General features: G+C 37.4%; 1 protein-coding gene across 1 annotated transcript in view; it reads right to left on the bottom strand.

Moving 5' to 3' along the window:
• TSNAXIP1 (translin associated factor X interacting protein 1) overlaps nt 1-15363 on the bottom strand; it is a 168647-nt gene extending 153284 nt beyond the window's left edge. Inside the window, exons 1-5 of the mRNA XM_053715909.1 lie at nt 15356-15363; nt 13362-13443; nt 4839-4951; nt 3109-3235; nt 250-343 (exon numbers count right to left, since the gene is read on the bottom strand). Of these exons, the coding sequence (XP_053571884.1) occupies nt 250-343; nt 3109-3235; nt 4839-4951; nt 13362-13443; nt 15356-15363 (424 nt within the window). The remainder of the gene's footprint in view (nt 1-249; nt 344-3108; nt 3236-4838; nt 4952-13361; nt 13444-15355) is intronic.
• Between the last annotated feature and the right edge of the window lie 2501 nt (nt 15364-17864).

The raw sequence follows: 17864 nt of genomic DNA, 5'->3' as shown, positions 1-17864 counted from the left end.
ATTGATAACAGAAGGAAATTGGAACGTTGTATACAAAAATATGCTCTATCTGAATCATGAAAGAACAATTTTTGGGATTCAGGTCCGTTTAAACATTTTATATTACAATCTCACACAGTCTTTAATGTCACTTTAACTGAGAAAAAAATGAGCATTTATTGTTTTACAGCCAAGAAAACATGTTCAGAAGTCTTTTCTTAAATAGCTAGACACAAACAAACATTACACAAGACAAACCAATGGACTTACCCAGGGTCACTTCATATTCATTTTTAATAGCAGACAACAAAGGTTTGTAGGTCTTAAAATCCTCTATGAAATATTCAAAGACCTCCCTAAAAGGCTAAGATAAAATAACCCATTAGTAAGTTCATGAATCAACACAAATTTAGAAGGCTAGATTCAGGTTTAGGTCTCGATTTATCAAGCTACGGCAGACAGGGTGTACATTTGCAACCGTGTCCGCCGCAGCTCAGCACTGGTGGATAGAATTCCGCTGGCGGAATTTAACATTGCACGTGAGCGCTATTTTGCAATCGCATGCAATGCTGCCCCCTGCCCGTGCACAGCCAATCATGTGCGGGCAGGAGCTGTCAATCTACCCAGTCAGACAAGACCGGGGAGATTGAAATTCTCCACCTAAGAGGTGAAGAAGAGGGTAGGAAGCAGTGGTTAGATGGCCGCTGCTTGATAAATACGGAATGCAGGTTCTCTTGTTAGTAGTGCAGGAGAAGGCTTGATAAATACGGAATGCAGGTTCTCTTGTTAGTAGTGCAGGAGAAAGCTTGATAAATACGGAATGCAGGTTCTCTTGTTAGTAGTGCAGGAGAAAGCTTGATAAATACGGAATGCAGGTTCTCTTGTGAGTAGTGCAGGAGAAGGCTTGATAAATACGGAATGCAGGTTCTCTTGTGAGTAGTGCAGGAGAAGGCTTGATAAATACGGAATGCAGGTTCTCTTGTGAGTAGTGCAGGAGAAGGCTTGATAAATACGGAATGCAGGTTCTCTTGTGAGTAGTGCAGGAGAAGGCTTGATAAATCGAGCCCTTAGAATCTCATTCTGCTTTGCTATGATTGCTTTTTCAGTTGTAAAGCCATCTAAGCATGCAGCAATCATGAGATAACAATGTATTTATAAGGATGGAAGAGAATAAGGAATACACTGAATCCCAGAGACAGAACTTTTTTTCACTTTCTGCGATGTGATTTTTTTTAGTGAAAATTTTTCTGCAGGTCATTTTTAAATAAAATAAAATTATAAATTTGTCAGTTACACTAAAGCACCAGAACAATTGCAATGTGTTGGTTAACTGGAGAATAAAGCAATAATTAAAGTTGTATAATCTAGTGCAGTAGTTAAAAATTGCAAATTAGCTGCAGACAAAAAAAGTAATTGTAAAATGTCTCTTGAATTAATTTGTTTCCTTTTCTCTCTTAGTTTAAAATAGAAATGTAGTAATAAAAAAGGTGCATTGCTCATACGAACATCTTACATTCAGAGAAAAACAGCTTTGCAAACGAGCTTGCAAAAATCTCAGAGCCAGACAACAATCAATGGACTGCTGCTTTGCAGCACTACTGCATATTTGATTGTTGTCTTCAAACAGCACTTTGCTCTGGATGCACTGTGTTAAGGAAAATTTATACAATGCAGCCAGAGAACAGCTCAGTTTAAAAAGAAGAGCCCAATGTGGAGCAGCTCTGAAAAGTTAAAGTGCTAACAGTTCCTGTTCTTTCTGCAGACATGCTGCATTTTCTGCGATGACATCTCAGATCACTCTATGTTCTGCCTTGGGGCACTGAATAATAATAGAACAGTAGAGATACATCACATCATTTGGAACAAAAACCTAACGCAGCCTGTGATAAAACATAAATGCGTACATATGACAATCCATAATAGAACTTTGGATATTAAGTTTGCCACCTTTCTTGAAAAAACAAATAGTGACCATGGTAATTAGACTACATTAGCACAGATAATTATACAGCATTCGGTATTTGTTTAAAATGAGATTTCAGCACACCTACAGTAGAGGAAGTTTCACCATAACAGGGGCTTTATTTCTATTTTTATAGTCTATATTAATCTAAATACTGCCAATGCCAGCTAAAAATACTGGGTGGCAACCCTACTGAGTATACATGAAAGAGCTAAGAATAGAACAAAGTGTGCAAAATAAACGGTGAACCATAACTGAATAGTAGACATAGTTTACAATTCCCTTTCCTAGTATCAGTGGTATGTTCATGAAGCATCTTCTCTTTTCTGTTGTATGTATAAGTCTTTCATCCACCAATATTCTCCTCACCTCCTAGCAAAAATGTTGTTCCTAGCAAAAATGTTGAGAAACAACAGAGGTAGAGGCTAATAATGTGGCCTACATCCTATGCTTGTTGTTACTGGTAGTGATGGTTATTTGGTATAGGGTGAAGGGTGTTGTTATCAGTAGCAATCTGTAGACAATCAGACTGTAGTTGTACAAAAATGTAGTGGTGAAAGACAAAATGCAACAGCATCCACGTCTTTGCAACATCTATACCATCCTATTCTTATTGAGCTATACAGCCCAAGCTCACTATTCATGTTCAATGTCTTTTAAAATACAGTATTGAGGAACTGAGTGTTTTCAAAATATGTCTATGATGTGACATGTACATAAAAATAGGTTCTGTACTGTACTGGTGAGTATATGAAACAAAGAATTAAATCATGTGGTGCAAACTAATATGGTAAACCAAGAGTGACTCTCTATTACTATTGAACTTTGCTAATAAAATGTCTTTCTATCAATAGAGTCTAGGCCAGTAATGAAGTCTACATGTAACCCTGACAAGAAGTCGCCAATGAAAACTGCAGGGTAAACCTTCTTTACCAAAAGACTAATATTTATCCAAGGAATGCACTTTTTTAATATCATAGACTATAACAATCAGATTCTGCTTAGAGGGTAGAGGCTGCAAACTGTAAAACAAAAAAAGTGGCCCAAATACAGTAGATGTATAAACGAACATAGTGTTCCTCTCCATGGTTATGAACTTAAAAATAAAGAAAAAAGATCTTTGGAGTTTGGGACATCAAGCTGTTCACTTGTCACAATGACCTCACCTGCAGTCGTAGTTCTTGGGCTTTTACCCCAGTTAAGTTGAGAGATTGCAGCTCCCTTTTCAAGTAGGTCTCCAGCTGCTCAAGGTAACGTGGTTTGGACACAACTTTCGCTGATTGCTCAGCAGACCTGTGGAATTGGAAACTGGTAAGAGTTATGTTAAGCAGAAACAGGTTTTGAAGGTACTGTAGATAGGAACACATATAGCCAGGGCCGGCTCAACGATGGGACCAACTGGTTCCGATGGATCCAGGCAGCACTTGAGAAGGAGCTGCACTTCAGTTACTGAGTCAGTAACTGTCAGACCCAGACCACTCCTGTCCTCTGTCTCCATGGGGTAAGTCACAGACTTCCAGCTGCATTACCTTATCATGCACAAAGACACAGAACCGGTAAGGGGTGACATTTAAGTGCATCTCTTCCCTAAATACCTTCCCACTTGCGCAATTGTGCATAAGCATTGGTTGTATGCAGGCAGACATAGTAAGGTCAGCGGCCAGGCTAGTAGGTTAATATGCTAATCAGTAATGTTACTACTGGGGGTGTCATTGCATTGTCAGACCTAGGCAGCACACTATCTTGAGCCGGCCCTGCATATAGCCATTCTACTTGTGCAGTATCTTAGTGTTAAATCAGCCTCCCTAGGTATTAGGCCCAGAAATCCTTTACTATTTTTGTTTTGGAACGTCTACTATAGATACTATTCCATGTATCTCGCAGAGCTCTCAGACAAACTACATTTTGCAGGACAGTCCTGTTTTGGAAACTCTATCCCTCTAAAACCTCTCTCTTGCCTTTAAATAACCCACAATTGCAAATTGAAACTGGTTACTACCTAAAACCTGACCAGAAATTCCCTGTACTGATCAATGAAGCTAAGAGCCCCCTGCCCATTGTCCAATTCTACCAACAATTGCCCGTATTATTCACCCCACCCATGGGTTGCTCTTTTTCCCTGGATACCAGGCAGGAGATATTGTACGGTGTGCATATACTAGTAATAATTTCACAACTGTTCTTCTTCTTCCTTGAAAATCATATACTCCTATTTTCATAAGAATGCTGGGTTCAGCTCTGACATTGAGTCCCATCCTGCTGATTGGATCAGGGGCAGTTTCGAGCGGAACTTCTGCTATGTGTTTAACTTTGAAGGGGTTAAATACATAGAGGTGCAGGGTCGCTAGTCTTAAAATGACATGTTCTAATTAATTAGAGCATGTAAGTTTTCGACTATAATGGCCCTTTAATTGACTACTCATGCAGAAAGTCTATAAAAAAAGGGAAACTGAATCAGGTCCTGATCTACAGTGATAAAGAAGACTGAGAAGGGTCCATGTTGCCGTGGTCAGAACAGAATGAAGATGGACACTGCCAGAATCCGAATTAAAGTATGAAAAAAAATATGTTTATTTTTTTGTGCATTCAAGTGGAAAAAGTATAGTGTTGGCTTTTAATGGGGGCTGCTGTACTTCATATTTATACTTTGTGCTTTATTTATATGATATTTTACATTATGAAACGATGACAACATTTAATCATGTAATCAGAGCTTAGAAGAACACAATCTTCAGTTTATACACAATTTACCCTGAAATTATTCTCTCTCTCCCCAAGGGGACATCAAAATAGTTAATCAAAACTGAAGTTTGCACATTTACACTTTCTCTGAGCAAATATAATGGAGTGGGAAGATGATAAACAGATTTGTTGATTCTACCCTTATTTTTCTCACCTGTAATACTTGATGTCAGGCGCTGAGCAGGGTTTACGTTTCTGTAAGATGTTGTGTCCAGCTCCATATGCAGGCCATGTGGATACATGTCCAGTCCAGCAATCACTAAGGATCTAGGCAGATAAGGGACAATTTCATCTTCAACCGGGTGACTGCACTATAGCAAACTACAGCATTTTCGGCATATAAGTAGATCTTTAATGTAAACATGTGCTCTCTCTCTCTTTCCCTCTCCTCTCTGCTTTCACTCCCATTATGAAATTGTATAAACTTATCAGGAAATATTAGGAGCCAGTGCACAATTCTAGGTTATATACAGGAGAGCATTCAGCCACATATATTTATATAAACACTTCTGGATGATGCTAATGATACCTTTTGTTCAATAATGTTCTTCAAGCAGGCACAATTATATACTTGGGCATCAGCAAAAACCTTTTTTCTTAGAACGGCGGAAAAATTAAAATTCACCAAATATATGAGTGGCAACATGTACAACAGGAGAGAGTTACTTGTACACATGTCCTGCATATTATTTTAAAAATGGTGGCTCATTGGGATCAAAATTGATGGTTATAGATATAAGTAACAAAACTATAGGAGGGGGGATTTCGACCACTCTTGCCACCCCTATATGATTGTAAAATACCTTCATCAAAGTAGCCAGATTAAAGGGATACTGAACCCAAAAATGTTGTTTTGTAATTCAGATAGAGCATGCAATTTTAAGCAACTTTCTAATTTACTCCTATTATCAATTTTTTTTGTTCTCTTGCTATCTTTATTTGAAAAAGAAGGCATCTATGCTTTTTTTTGGGTTCACTACTCTGGACAGCAATTTTTTATTGGTGGATGAATTTATCCACCAATCAGCAAGGACAACCCAGGTTGTTCACAAAAATGGGCCGGCATCTAAACTTACATTCTTGCATTTTAAATAAAGATATCAAGAGAATGAAGAAAATTTGATAATTGGAGTAAATTAGAAAGTTGCTTAAAATTTCATGCTCAATCTGAATCATGAAAGAAAAATTTTGGGTACAGTGTCCCTTTAACCTCAGTCAACTTCTATAATTCTGGAAAATACACCCAGGGGACAAAGTAAGTCAACTGTGAACTCTTGCACATGCACAGTAGTAGCTGGTGCCTCGGTAAGTGTGCATATGAGACTATGCACCGTTTGATAATGGAAGTAAATTGGAAAGTCTATTAAAACTGCATAGTCTGTCTGAATCATGAAATTTTAAATTTGACTTTAGCGTCCCTTTAACCATAATATCAGACAAATATACTTTAAATCTACGGCATAGTGAAGGTGCAGAAATTCCACAACTGCTCAGACAAAAAATATTAAGAAATGTTAAGTATAGACAAAAAGAACACTTTGGAACCAAGGCTGTACAGGCCTAGAAAACAATATTTATATTTATATATATTTTAGCCATGCTGTCATCTTACATATAACCATTTACAAGCTTTAAATACTATTATATAAATACACTTACCTTAAAGGTATGTTCAGATCTCTGACCATAAAAGGGATATGAAAACCCAAATGTTCTTTCATTGTTCAGAATAGATAGAGCATGTGATTTTAATCAACTTTCTAATTTACTTTTATTAGCAATGTTTCTTCGTTCTCATGGTATATTTTGTTGAAAAGCAGGGACATTTGCTTAGGAGCTGGGCCAGTTCTGGAGCACTTTATGGCAGCAGTTTTGTAAGACTGCTATCCATTTGCAAGAGAGGGCAGCACTATTTCCTGCCATGTAGTGCTCCAGATCTGCCTACCTAGGTATTTCTTCAACACAGGATATCATGATGGAAACAAAGCAAATTGGATAATAGAAGTAAATTAGAAACTTTTTTTTGAATGGTGTGCTCTGTTTCATCAGACCAGCGAATCTTGTTTCTCACAGTCTGAGAGTCCTTTAGGTGTTTTTTTCGCACATTACAAGCGGCCTTTCATGTGTCTTGCACCAAGGCGAGGCTTCCGTCTGGCCACTTTACCATAAAGCTCAGTGATGGTTGTCCTTTTGCAAGTTTCTCCCATTTCCACACATGATCTCTGGAGCTCAACCAGAGTGATCATCGGGTTCTTGATCACCTCTCTTACCAATGCTCTTCAACCCCGATTGCTCAGTTTGGCCAAGGAGCCAGCTTGAGGAAGAGTCATGGTTGCTACAAACTTATTTCATTTAAGAATTATAGAGGCCATGGTGTTCTTAGGAACCTTCTATGCAGCCAAAACATTTTTTACCTTCCCCAGATCTGCGCATCAGGCAGTTGCTTTGACCCCATGGCTTTTTCTTTTTTGTTGCTCTGATATACTTTTTCAGATGTGAGACCTTATATAGGGCCAGACTACAAGTGGATTGGTAATTACTGCTCCTGCATGAGTGTTACCATTGCTAGAGGTTAACTTTTTTCGCAAGTCGACTAGCGAGTTTTTTTTTTTAGGGGTGGGCTATTTTTGAAGGGGACTTTAGATTTAGGATAGATCTTACTGTTTATTATATTTTGTAAGCTCTTGCATTCCTATTAATGCCATTTTGAATTCTTAGTCCAATCAGCCAATAAAATGAAAGTTTTTCTATGGCTGATTAGCCTAAGAATTTAAAATCAGCCAATAGTAAGCAAGGGCACCGAGTATATAAGGGGGACATCACGCATTCAAAGCTTCAGTGTGTGGGCAGGTGATCACATGATAAATATAAAAATACAGGTAAGCACGTATGAAGTTAACTAAACACTCATAATAGCCCGTTTTTCCATCTTGATTTGAACAAAACGGATTTATATGACAACTTAAGTAAATTATTATATAGCAAGTGAGTGTTAATCGAAAAATAAATATAATCTTTAGATATGATTCTGCAGACTATCTTCCAACATGCTGTATAATCTTTTTTTAATTTGTCATATAAATCTTTTTTTTCAAATCAAGATGGAAAATGGCTATTATGAGTGTTTAGTTAAAGGGACATTCAACACTGCACACAACATTAATCTATGTTGAGAAAAACTAAAAATCAGATCAAGCTGCAACGTGCCCCCTTTCTCTTACTTCCTGCCTTCACCATTGAATCGTCTACATAACTTCTAAATTTGTGTCCTAATATGGCTGCCTAACTCCCCCACCGTGACGTATAGAGCTTCGTCTTGAAACTAGCTGCAGTGATATCCCATTTCTCGGACTTCAATGTAAAGCCGCGTTCATGGCCCTTAGCGCATGCACGATAAACTAGGAACACTAAGGGCCGTGAACGCGCTTTGCATTGCAGTCCGAGGAATGGGATATCATTGGCTGCTGGTTTGAAAAAGAAGCTCAATACGCACGGTGGGGGAGTTTAGGAAGCCATATTAGGACACAAATTTAGAAGTTATCGTAGACAATTCAACGGTGAAGGCAGGAAGTAAGAGAAAGGGGGCACGTTGCAGCTTGATCTTGATTTTTAGTTTTCAACATAGATTTATGTTGTGTGCAGTGTTGAATGTCCCTTTAACTTTATACGTGCTTACCTGTATTTTTTATATATAGTATCCTTATAACTATTTAAGTGTTTATAGATACACTCGTTCACTGTGCTATTAATATGGCACAGAGGTAGAGTGTCTACCTTAGAGTTATATCCTTTTCCCTTTTCTTATACATTTTTTTTATTTTAAATTATTTTTTAATTGTTGTGTATAAAATTATTGTTCTTATTAATGATTGTCCAAAGACTTGCAATGTGTTGATTCCTAAGCCATAATACAGATATATAATCTGTATGTCCCGATCATGTGATTACCATGTAATAAGTGACATCAACAGGAATTTTGGACGAATCAGAAGACTTCTGGGCATTTAAAAGATTACACAACATTGAAGTTAACGATCCTTGAAAAAGTTGGCATTGCGTCAACAAAACATACGTCTGATCTTGGATTTCTATACGGGACTAATACTTACAGGTACATTTGTATCACAAGTCTTAACTAAGGGGCATCCGTTACATATGCTTAAAGCCATTTGACTGCACATAAGACATGGCATGAGAACTAGCGCAGCGAAGGGGGTAAGTTTGTGCAGGCGATGGACAGCAATTTTAAATATATATGTATAATGATTATATACATATATATTTATGTGTTAATATGTGTATATACACATATTAACACATGAATTTACAGTCGTATGCAAAAGTTTAGGCACCCCTGACAATTTCCATGATTTTCATTTATAAATAATTGGGTGTTTGATCAGCAATTTCATTTTGATCTATCAAATAACAGAAGGGACACAGTAATATTTCAGTAGTGAAATGAGGTTTATGGATTAACAGAAAATGTGCAATATGCATCAAAACGAAATTAGACAGGTGCATAAATTTGGGCACCCCAACAGAAATATTGCATCAATATTTAGTAGAGCCTCCTTTTGCAAAAGATAACAGCCTCTAGATTGCTTCCTATAGCCTGTAATGAGGGGTTGTCTGGATTCTGGATGAAGGTATTTTGGACCATTTCCTCCTTGCAAAACATCTCCAGTTCAGTTAGTTTGATGGTTGCCTGAGCATGGACAAAGCCCGCTTCAAATCAACCCACAGATTTTCAATGATATTCAGGTCTGGGGGACGTGGGATGGCCATTCCAGAACATTGTACTTGTTCCGCTGCATAAATGCCAGAGTAGATTTTGAGCAGTGTTTTGGTCTTGTCTTGTTGAAATATCAGCTCCGGCGTAACTTCAGCTTTGTGGACTGATTCCTCAAAATTATTCTCAAGTATCTGCTGATATTGAGTGAATCCATGCGACCCTCACTTTAACAAGATTCCCAGTTTCGGCACTGTCCACACAGCCACAGAGCATGATGGAACATCCACCAAATTTGACTGTGGCTAGCAAGTGTTTTGTCTTGGAGAACATTGAGTTCTTTTGCAGACCATGCATAACGCCCCTTGGTATGACTAAATAACTCAATCTTTGTTTCATCAGTCCACAGCACCTTCTTCCAAAAAGAAGGCTGGCTTGTCCAAATGTGCCTTTGCATACCTCAGGTGACTCTGTTTGTGGTGTGTGTGGCAGAAAAAGACTTCTTCCGCATCACTCTCCCATATGCTGAATTGTTGAACGATGCACAGTGACATCATCTGCACAAGATTATGTTGTAGGGTCTTTGGAGGTGGTCTGTGGGCTGTTTTTGACCGTTCTCACCATCCTTTGCCTCGTCCGATAGTTTTACTTCTGGGTCCTTAACAAGAAACTGTGCCTGTGGTCTTCCATTTCCTCACTATGCTCCTCACAGTAAGACACTGACAGCTTAAATCTCTGCTATAAGCTTTTTGTAGCCTTCCCCTAAACTATAATGTTGAACAATCTTTGTTTTCAGGTCATTTAAGGAGTTGTTTTGAGGCCGAAAGTGTTGCCACTCTTCTTCAGAGGAGAGCATAGAGGAACAACAACTTGCAATTGGGGCCACCTTAAATACCTTTTCTCATGATTGGGATGCACGCTGTCTATGAAGTCCAAGGCTTAATGGGCTCACCAAACACAATTGTGTGTTTGTAATTAATCAGTGCTAGGTAGTTACAGTATTCAAATCAACAAAATGACAAGGGAGCCCAATTGTATGCACCTGTCTAGATTTTGTTTTGATGCATATTGCAACATTTTCTGTTAATCCAATAAACCTCATTTCACTACTAAAATATTAACTGTGTCTTCAGTTATTTAATAGATCAAAATGAAATTGCTGATCCAAACAACCCAATTATTTATAAATGAAAATCATGGGAAATTGTCAGGGGTGCCTAAACTTTTGCATACAACTGTATATGTATATAAGCATATACATATATATTTAAAGGGAACACACAGTTCCCATAGACCACAATGTAAAGACACTTTTCAGTACTAGTTTTTTTCTAAAACCCCCACACCACCACTTTTACCCCCTAAAAACTGCTTCATGCTGTTTTTTATTAAAAAAAAATAGAGGCTATTTTTTTAATTTTATTTAAACCTCACACATTATGAAAATTAACCAGAGGTCTTACCTCTGGTTAATTTTCGGAGCGCTAATTGCTACCGCGAGCTCGCAGTAGCGATAACCAGCCACTTGTAATGGCTGGTTATTTGTAGCGAGCCCGCAAATGGGTAAAAATTAGTGCTCCACTTGAAATCTAGCCCATTGTGTGAGCCAATAACATGACACATATATGTGCAGCCACCAATCAGCAACTCCTGAGCTGACCTAGGTATTAATTTTCAACAAAGCATACCAAGAGAATAACACAAAATAGATAATAGAAGTAAATTGGAAAGCTGTTTTTAATAACATGATTCTATCTGAATCATGAAGAGAAAAAAATGTGGGTTTCATGTCCCTTTCCTTGAGCCCTGATTTACTGTCAGCTGTGAAAATAAATAGGTCTTCAGTGAAGCTCAGAAGTGCACAGGAAAGCTAAAACAAACTCTCAGAGAGTAACTCACTGCTAGTTTGCAGCGTCTACTGCACCACCCTGGCAATCATATATAACTCTCCCCATTCTTCGCATGTCAGAGCATGGTCATTTTAAGAGACATTTAAATTTACTTCAGTTATCAAATTTACTTTTTTTTGTCTTTATATCCTTTTTTTTAAAAACATACTCAGGTAGGCTCAGGAGCTGCAATGCACCACTGGAACTAGCTGCTGTATGACTAATATCAGTTGACTCACCAGATCTTTTCAACTAACTCTCAGCATTACATTGCTAATCTGGAGATAAATGTAACAATATATTTAACCCATTCTAAGGAATTAAACCAGTTAGTTTGCATGCAATAGTACAGATCATACAATGCTCTAGACACAGTGTTTCTCAACTCCAGTCCCTCAGGACCCTTAACAGGCAGATATTCATTATATCTTAACTAGAGCACAGGTGATATAATCAGCTGAGTCTGTAACCATGGTTACTAACCTGCACTCACCCTTCAGATGATTATTTTACCTGTGCTCTAGTTAAAGGGGCCAGTAAACCCACAAAATATGTTATATAATTCTGCAACATAGTGCAGAATTATATAACATCAGCTTAGTGCCATATTTCTGCCTTTAAAGATTTCAGTGACAAGCTGCTAACGAAAGTTACTTTCACAGTTACGCCGCTCCTGGCTCTACTGAGAGGTCTGTTTTGTTTTCCCTAAGCCATAGGTCAAGCTGTCTATTCCACAGCCGGCCCGATCGCCCCATTAAACTCAATGTAACTCGCTTTCGCGCTCTGTCTGTAGCAGGGAGCGAGCTACATTGAGTTTAATGAGCAATTGGGCCGGCTGTGAAAGACAGCTTGCCCTATGGCTTAGGGAAAACAAACAGACCCGCTCAGTAGAGCCAGGAGCGGCGTACTGTAAAAGTAACTGTTCGTAGCAGCTTGTCACTGAAATCTTTTAATGGTAGAAAGATGCGCTAAGTTGATATAGTGCAGAATTATATAACAGTATTTGTGGGTTTACCGCCCTTTAAGATATAATGAAACTCTGGCCTGTTAGAGGGTCCTGAGGACTGAGTTTGGGAAACACTGCTCTAAAGGCGGTGACACACTGCAAGTGATGCAGAACGCAGCATGATGATGCGGCTGTGCGCGCTCAGTGTGTCCTGCCTTTTCAACTCTCTGTGTTGGCTCAGCCGCGTCATATCGCGTAGCTAAGCGCGACAGAGTTGAAATATTTTGAACTTCAGAAGCGATGCAACGCGGCTTCACCTCGCAACGCATCGCTTTGCAGTGTGTCACAGCCTTAAAAGGGACATGAAACCAAAACATTTTTTCAGGATTCAGATAGAGTATACCATTTTAAACCACTTTCTAATTTCTTATATTACGCTAATTTTGTTGCATTCTCTTGGTATCATTTGTTAAAGGAGAGCAATGCACTACTGGTTTCTAACTGAACACATGGGTGAGCCAATGACAATCGGTATATATATGCAGCCACCAATCAGCAGCTAGAACCTAGTTTATTGCTGCTCCTTGAGCTTACCGTAGATGAAACCTTCAGCAAAGGATAACAAGAGAAGGAAGCAACTTAAATAATAGAAGTAAATGGAAAAATGTTTAAATTGTATTCTCTATCTGAATCATTGAAATCAACACATTATAGAATTAGCTTTTTGCACTTTTATGCCCCTTTAAAAAGATCATTTCTAAACTAGAATAACCTAGAAATGCTAGAGTAGTTGCCCAAAGAAAATGAGGAAAGGATTATTGTCCCAACACTCCAAAATAAAATCGTCTCCATTAATCAGAAAAGGGCAGTGATATACTATTTTAACTTAATCAATGGAATGTTTCAAACCCAACAGAGAGTAGGAGAAACCGTAGAGGAAGTTATTTCAGCACAATTAACATTGCTTGCAGTATGAATGGTCTTTGGGAGAAGGATAACAGTGATACAGTGGTGCCTCAGTGATGACTCATTAATAGATTTGCAACAGATTCATTCACAGAGCCTCTATTCACAGAGTAGGGAACAGAACAGCATCAGTAATATACTCACTGTACTACTTTTATGATGGAGGCTGTCCGTGGGATTGCCCCAGACCCAGGAGAATTTGTTGGGATAAAGAACTTGAAATGTCCTGGAAAAAAAAGAATGTTTAGGTCTGTAAAAAAATAACAGTGAAATGAGCCACTCAACAACTACATACTATAATTTATATAATGTATGGTCCAATTTGTAAGCATGAAATATGCACCAATATTACCATTACATATATAGCTATGTACAGTATTATCTTTGTATTATCTATCTTTTTATTATCTATAGCAAGTGAATGGTTCTACAAACGGCTGTGTTCATTGGCTCACTGGATGTGTTCAGTTAACCTCCCATTATAGAATTGTTGCTTTGGGGCTGACCTAATAACAAATGATACCGGGAGAACTAAGCAAATTTGATGATATGAAGTAAATTTAAAAGTCTATCAAAACTGTTTTCGCTGAACTTCAAAAACAATAATCACAGACACAGCACACACATATATATATATATACTATATATATATATATATAGTAGTATATATATACAGTATATCTATATATACACACACACATATATATATATATATAATATATATATATATATATATAATACTATATATATACAAAAACCAACATGGTCATTTTTTTTGTAATAATGCACATTCGTTAATGAAACAATGGATATTCGTCTCATTTTAACAAGACGAATACCCAAAAGAATGCAGCACAAATTTTAAAGAAAATTGAATGGAATAATGCAGAATTTAGCAGTATTCATTTGTGTTCCTTTAAATATTTATAAATACTTACCTAAGTGCGCTGATCCTTTACTTCACAGAGCACCGGCCGCGCTAACAGGAGCCTATTGTTAGCGCGGCTGGAGCTCAGGAAAGAAGAGGAATGGTTAGCGCAGCTCTCCAGGCACCATTAAAGGGACACTGAACCCAGAATTTTTTTCTTTCGTGATTCAGATAGAGCATGCAATTTTAAGCAACTTTCTAATTTACTCCTATTATCAAATTATTTTCATTCTCTTGGTATCTTTATTTGAAATGCAAGAATGTAAGTTTAGATGCCGGCCCATTTTTGGGTGAACACACTGTGTTGTTTTTGCTGATTGGTGGTAAATTCACCTACCAATAAACAAGTGCTTTCCATGGTTCTGAACCAAAAAAAAAGGCTTAAATGCCTTCTATTTCAAATAAAGAAAGCAAGCAAGAGAAGCGAAGAAAAATTGATAATAGGAGTAAGATTAGAAAGTTGTTTAAAATTGCATGTTCTATCTGAATTATGAAAGAAAAAAATTGGTTCAGTGTCCCTTTAGAGGTAAGTATTTTAGTCACTCCAGGCTAACCTGTAGGAGTGGAGCGTTTACATTCGGTTCAAAGGAGAAATTAAATGAAAATGTTCCACAAATGTCGGTATTTGTTTTGTTTAAAAAGAGACGAATACTGAACTGCATGGGCACTGAGTATCGAAATATTTTTTATATTCAAAACGAAAAATATATATATTATATATTATTATAATATTATATTATTATATATGTATAATAATAAATACATACACATGCTATAGACAATGCAGGCAGAGCGGCTCGGTTAGGCCAGTAGAAACAGCAAGGTTCTTATGCCACTTTACAGATTACTAGCTAGGCCTCATCTGGAATATTGTGTACAGTTCTGTATAACCATAGTCTCTAGAAGAATATAAATAAATAGAAACTCCAGGGGCGTATAATGACCTAGGAAAACAAGGCCCGTGCCTAGTGTGGCAGATTTGGGGGGGGTCCAGTAAGCAAGTCCGCCTCTAAAGAAGCGCTTGATTATCCTGACGCTTGTGATGACAGAGAAGCATTACAGGTTACTAGTAGTGACAGATACGCTATGTTCAGTGTATAGGGTATTAGTGTATGGGTATTGCTTCTAGCCTGGTGCCCTCTGCATGAGACAGTACTAGCAGTGCGGGGTTGCAGCCAGTGACATTCGCGTTGTGTTGAGTGTTTTGTACCATGTCATCGTGAATTTTGGAAACCGTTGGCAGAGGTGGTCCTGTAGTCAACACAAGGGCCGCCACTAGAAATTTTTGGGCCCCTTACTAAAACCAGTGTTCAGGAAAACTACATAAAGATTGCTAGTGCGTTTGTGTTTGATTGGTGTACAAAGTAATGAGAGCTTTCTGGAAAAAATAAAATGAAGCATATTATTAGATTGAACACCAAGCAAACAACAAAGTCCTACAATTTATATGTAATCCTCTAGACAGTTGAACACTACACAAAAAAAAACAGCTGATAAAACACACTGACAGTCATGGACTTGGCCTCCACAGCAGTGTTTCTCAACCAGGTCCTCAAGTAACCCTAACAGCTCAGCAGATTTTCATTATAGCTGAACTAGAGCAGAGGTGAAAATAATCAGGCTGATGGTTGAGAGCAGGGTTAGTAACCATGGTTACTGATCAGCTGTTATTTATCCTGTGCTCTAGTTCAGCTATAATGATAACCTGGCCTGTTGGGGGTACCTGAGAACCACGGTTGAGAAACACTGTTCCATAGAGTCCAGACCTGAATATTATAGAGGTGGTATTGATCACCTGGACAGAGAAGAGAAATAAGAGCAACCTAAATCTAAATAAGAACTCTGGGGAAGTGCTGAAAGAAGGGCCTGGTATAATATACCAGAAGATTGTCTTGAAGTTTTCTGAGTAGTCTCCCCAAAAGAGTTCAAGATGTGGCTTAGTGCCAAGGGAGGTCACAACTAAATACTGACTTTTGCCTGAAGAAGCCATTTTGCTCTGAAAATTAAGGGTTTTTTTATATATTTTGTGTACATATTTCCTGTATTTTCAGTTTGTATCCTAATAAAGAGAGCGAAAAATAAATATGTATGGTCATTAAAACTTTGCTAAAACAACAAAGCTGGTGGTGGCCTAAGATTTTGCACAGTACTGTATATACAGACTAGATTTGTACATTGTTTCATCTACTGATTCCCCTTTATATTACTAAGTTTTTAGATTTTAGGCATTTAACGAGATATTTCTATGCCAGTCCCACAACACATTCATCCCTAGAGACAGATCCCTCACTGACTGATAAAGACAACTCCACACCTCTATTGTGAACACAACCTCGTTCATGCACAAAATAAAACATTTGTTTTTAAACTTCTAAATACCTTCTTCTAGAATAGATAAAACAATCAAACAGTTCCTCCTTTCTGCATTTCCCCCAAGAAGAATAACTAGTTTTTGGTCTAGGGTTTTGAATATCCAGTCATGTTGAAAGATTTTCTATACAGAAGAATGATTGTTTTTGTGACATTGTAAGCTTAATCTCTTTAGGTGTGGAGTCTTCAATTGTAATATTTATATATACACACACACAGAAATACATACGTATTCCAATTAATGATGACTTATTAACGTTTCAGGAGACATGGGGTCCTTGACAAAATGCTCCATTGTTCCTGTAACAGATATTTAATTCTAGGGTAAAAAGCAGAACACTATTCTATGAGTTCTTGTTACACCTTCTAAAGGCAAATTAATTTCAGGAACACAGTTATCTTATAAATCCTTTATAACAGCATCTTCCTTCGATTTATCCAAGTCCCCCCCTGATATGTTAAAAAAAAAAAAAAAAACAATTGGTGAACTGGGCGATTTCATATATAGCTTAAGATTTAATCAAAACATCCACCTTACATTTGCCTCAAATTATAAATACTATTTAGAAACCTTAGGTTAACTTAAAGGGACATGAAACCCAATTTTTTTTCCTTTCATGATTCAGATAGAAAGATACAATTTTAAACAAGCTTTGCAATTTACTTCTATTATCAAATTTGTTTCATTATCTTGATATCCCTTGGTTCAAGGAGCAGCAATACACTACTGAGAGCTAGCTGATCATATTTAGTCAGCCAATTACAAAATACAAATGTGTGCAGCACCAATCACCAAGTAAGTTCCACTAGTGTAGGATATGTACATATTCTTTTTCAACAATGGATACCAACAGGACAAAATATATTTGAAAACAGAAGAGAATTTTAAAGTGTCTTAAAATGACATGCTCTTTTAATTTGACATTCCATTCCCTTTAAGTTGACCAACTATCTATGGAATATATTTTATTTTGGTGGGGGTGGAACTAAATTATTCGAATCTGCTTTGGAAATAGAATAAAAAAAAAATAATTTCACTTCTGTAAGGCTGAGTATTGTTATATTTTCACATGTTCTTATATAACCTGTTTAAAGGGACAATAAAGTCAAACTGGAATGGCTAAGAGCATGACATTTAAACAATTCTCTATTCTCTATTCATCAATTTTGCTTAGTTTTCTAGGTATCCCTTGTTGAAGAGTAATCTTATGGTGAGTTAATAGTTATAGCAATGTCATACATAGTTGCAAACACTGCTGCAATAGAATGCTAAAAACATGCTCCAAAGCTCCTACCAAGATTTATTCTTCAAACCAAAAAAATGAAGCAAATGGTGATAGGTAAATTAG

Source organism: Bombina bombina, chromosome 1, assembly GCF_027579735.1.
Source record: "Bombina bombina isolate aBomBom1 chromosome 1, aBomBom1.pri, whole genome shotgun sequence".
NCBI lineage: Eukaryota > Metazoa > Chordata > Amphibia > Anura > Bombinatoridae > Bombina > Bombina bombina.
This window is presented reverse-complemented; position numbering and strand designations above follow the sequence as displayed.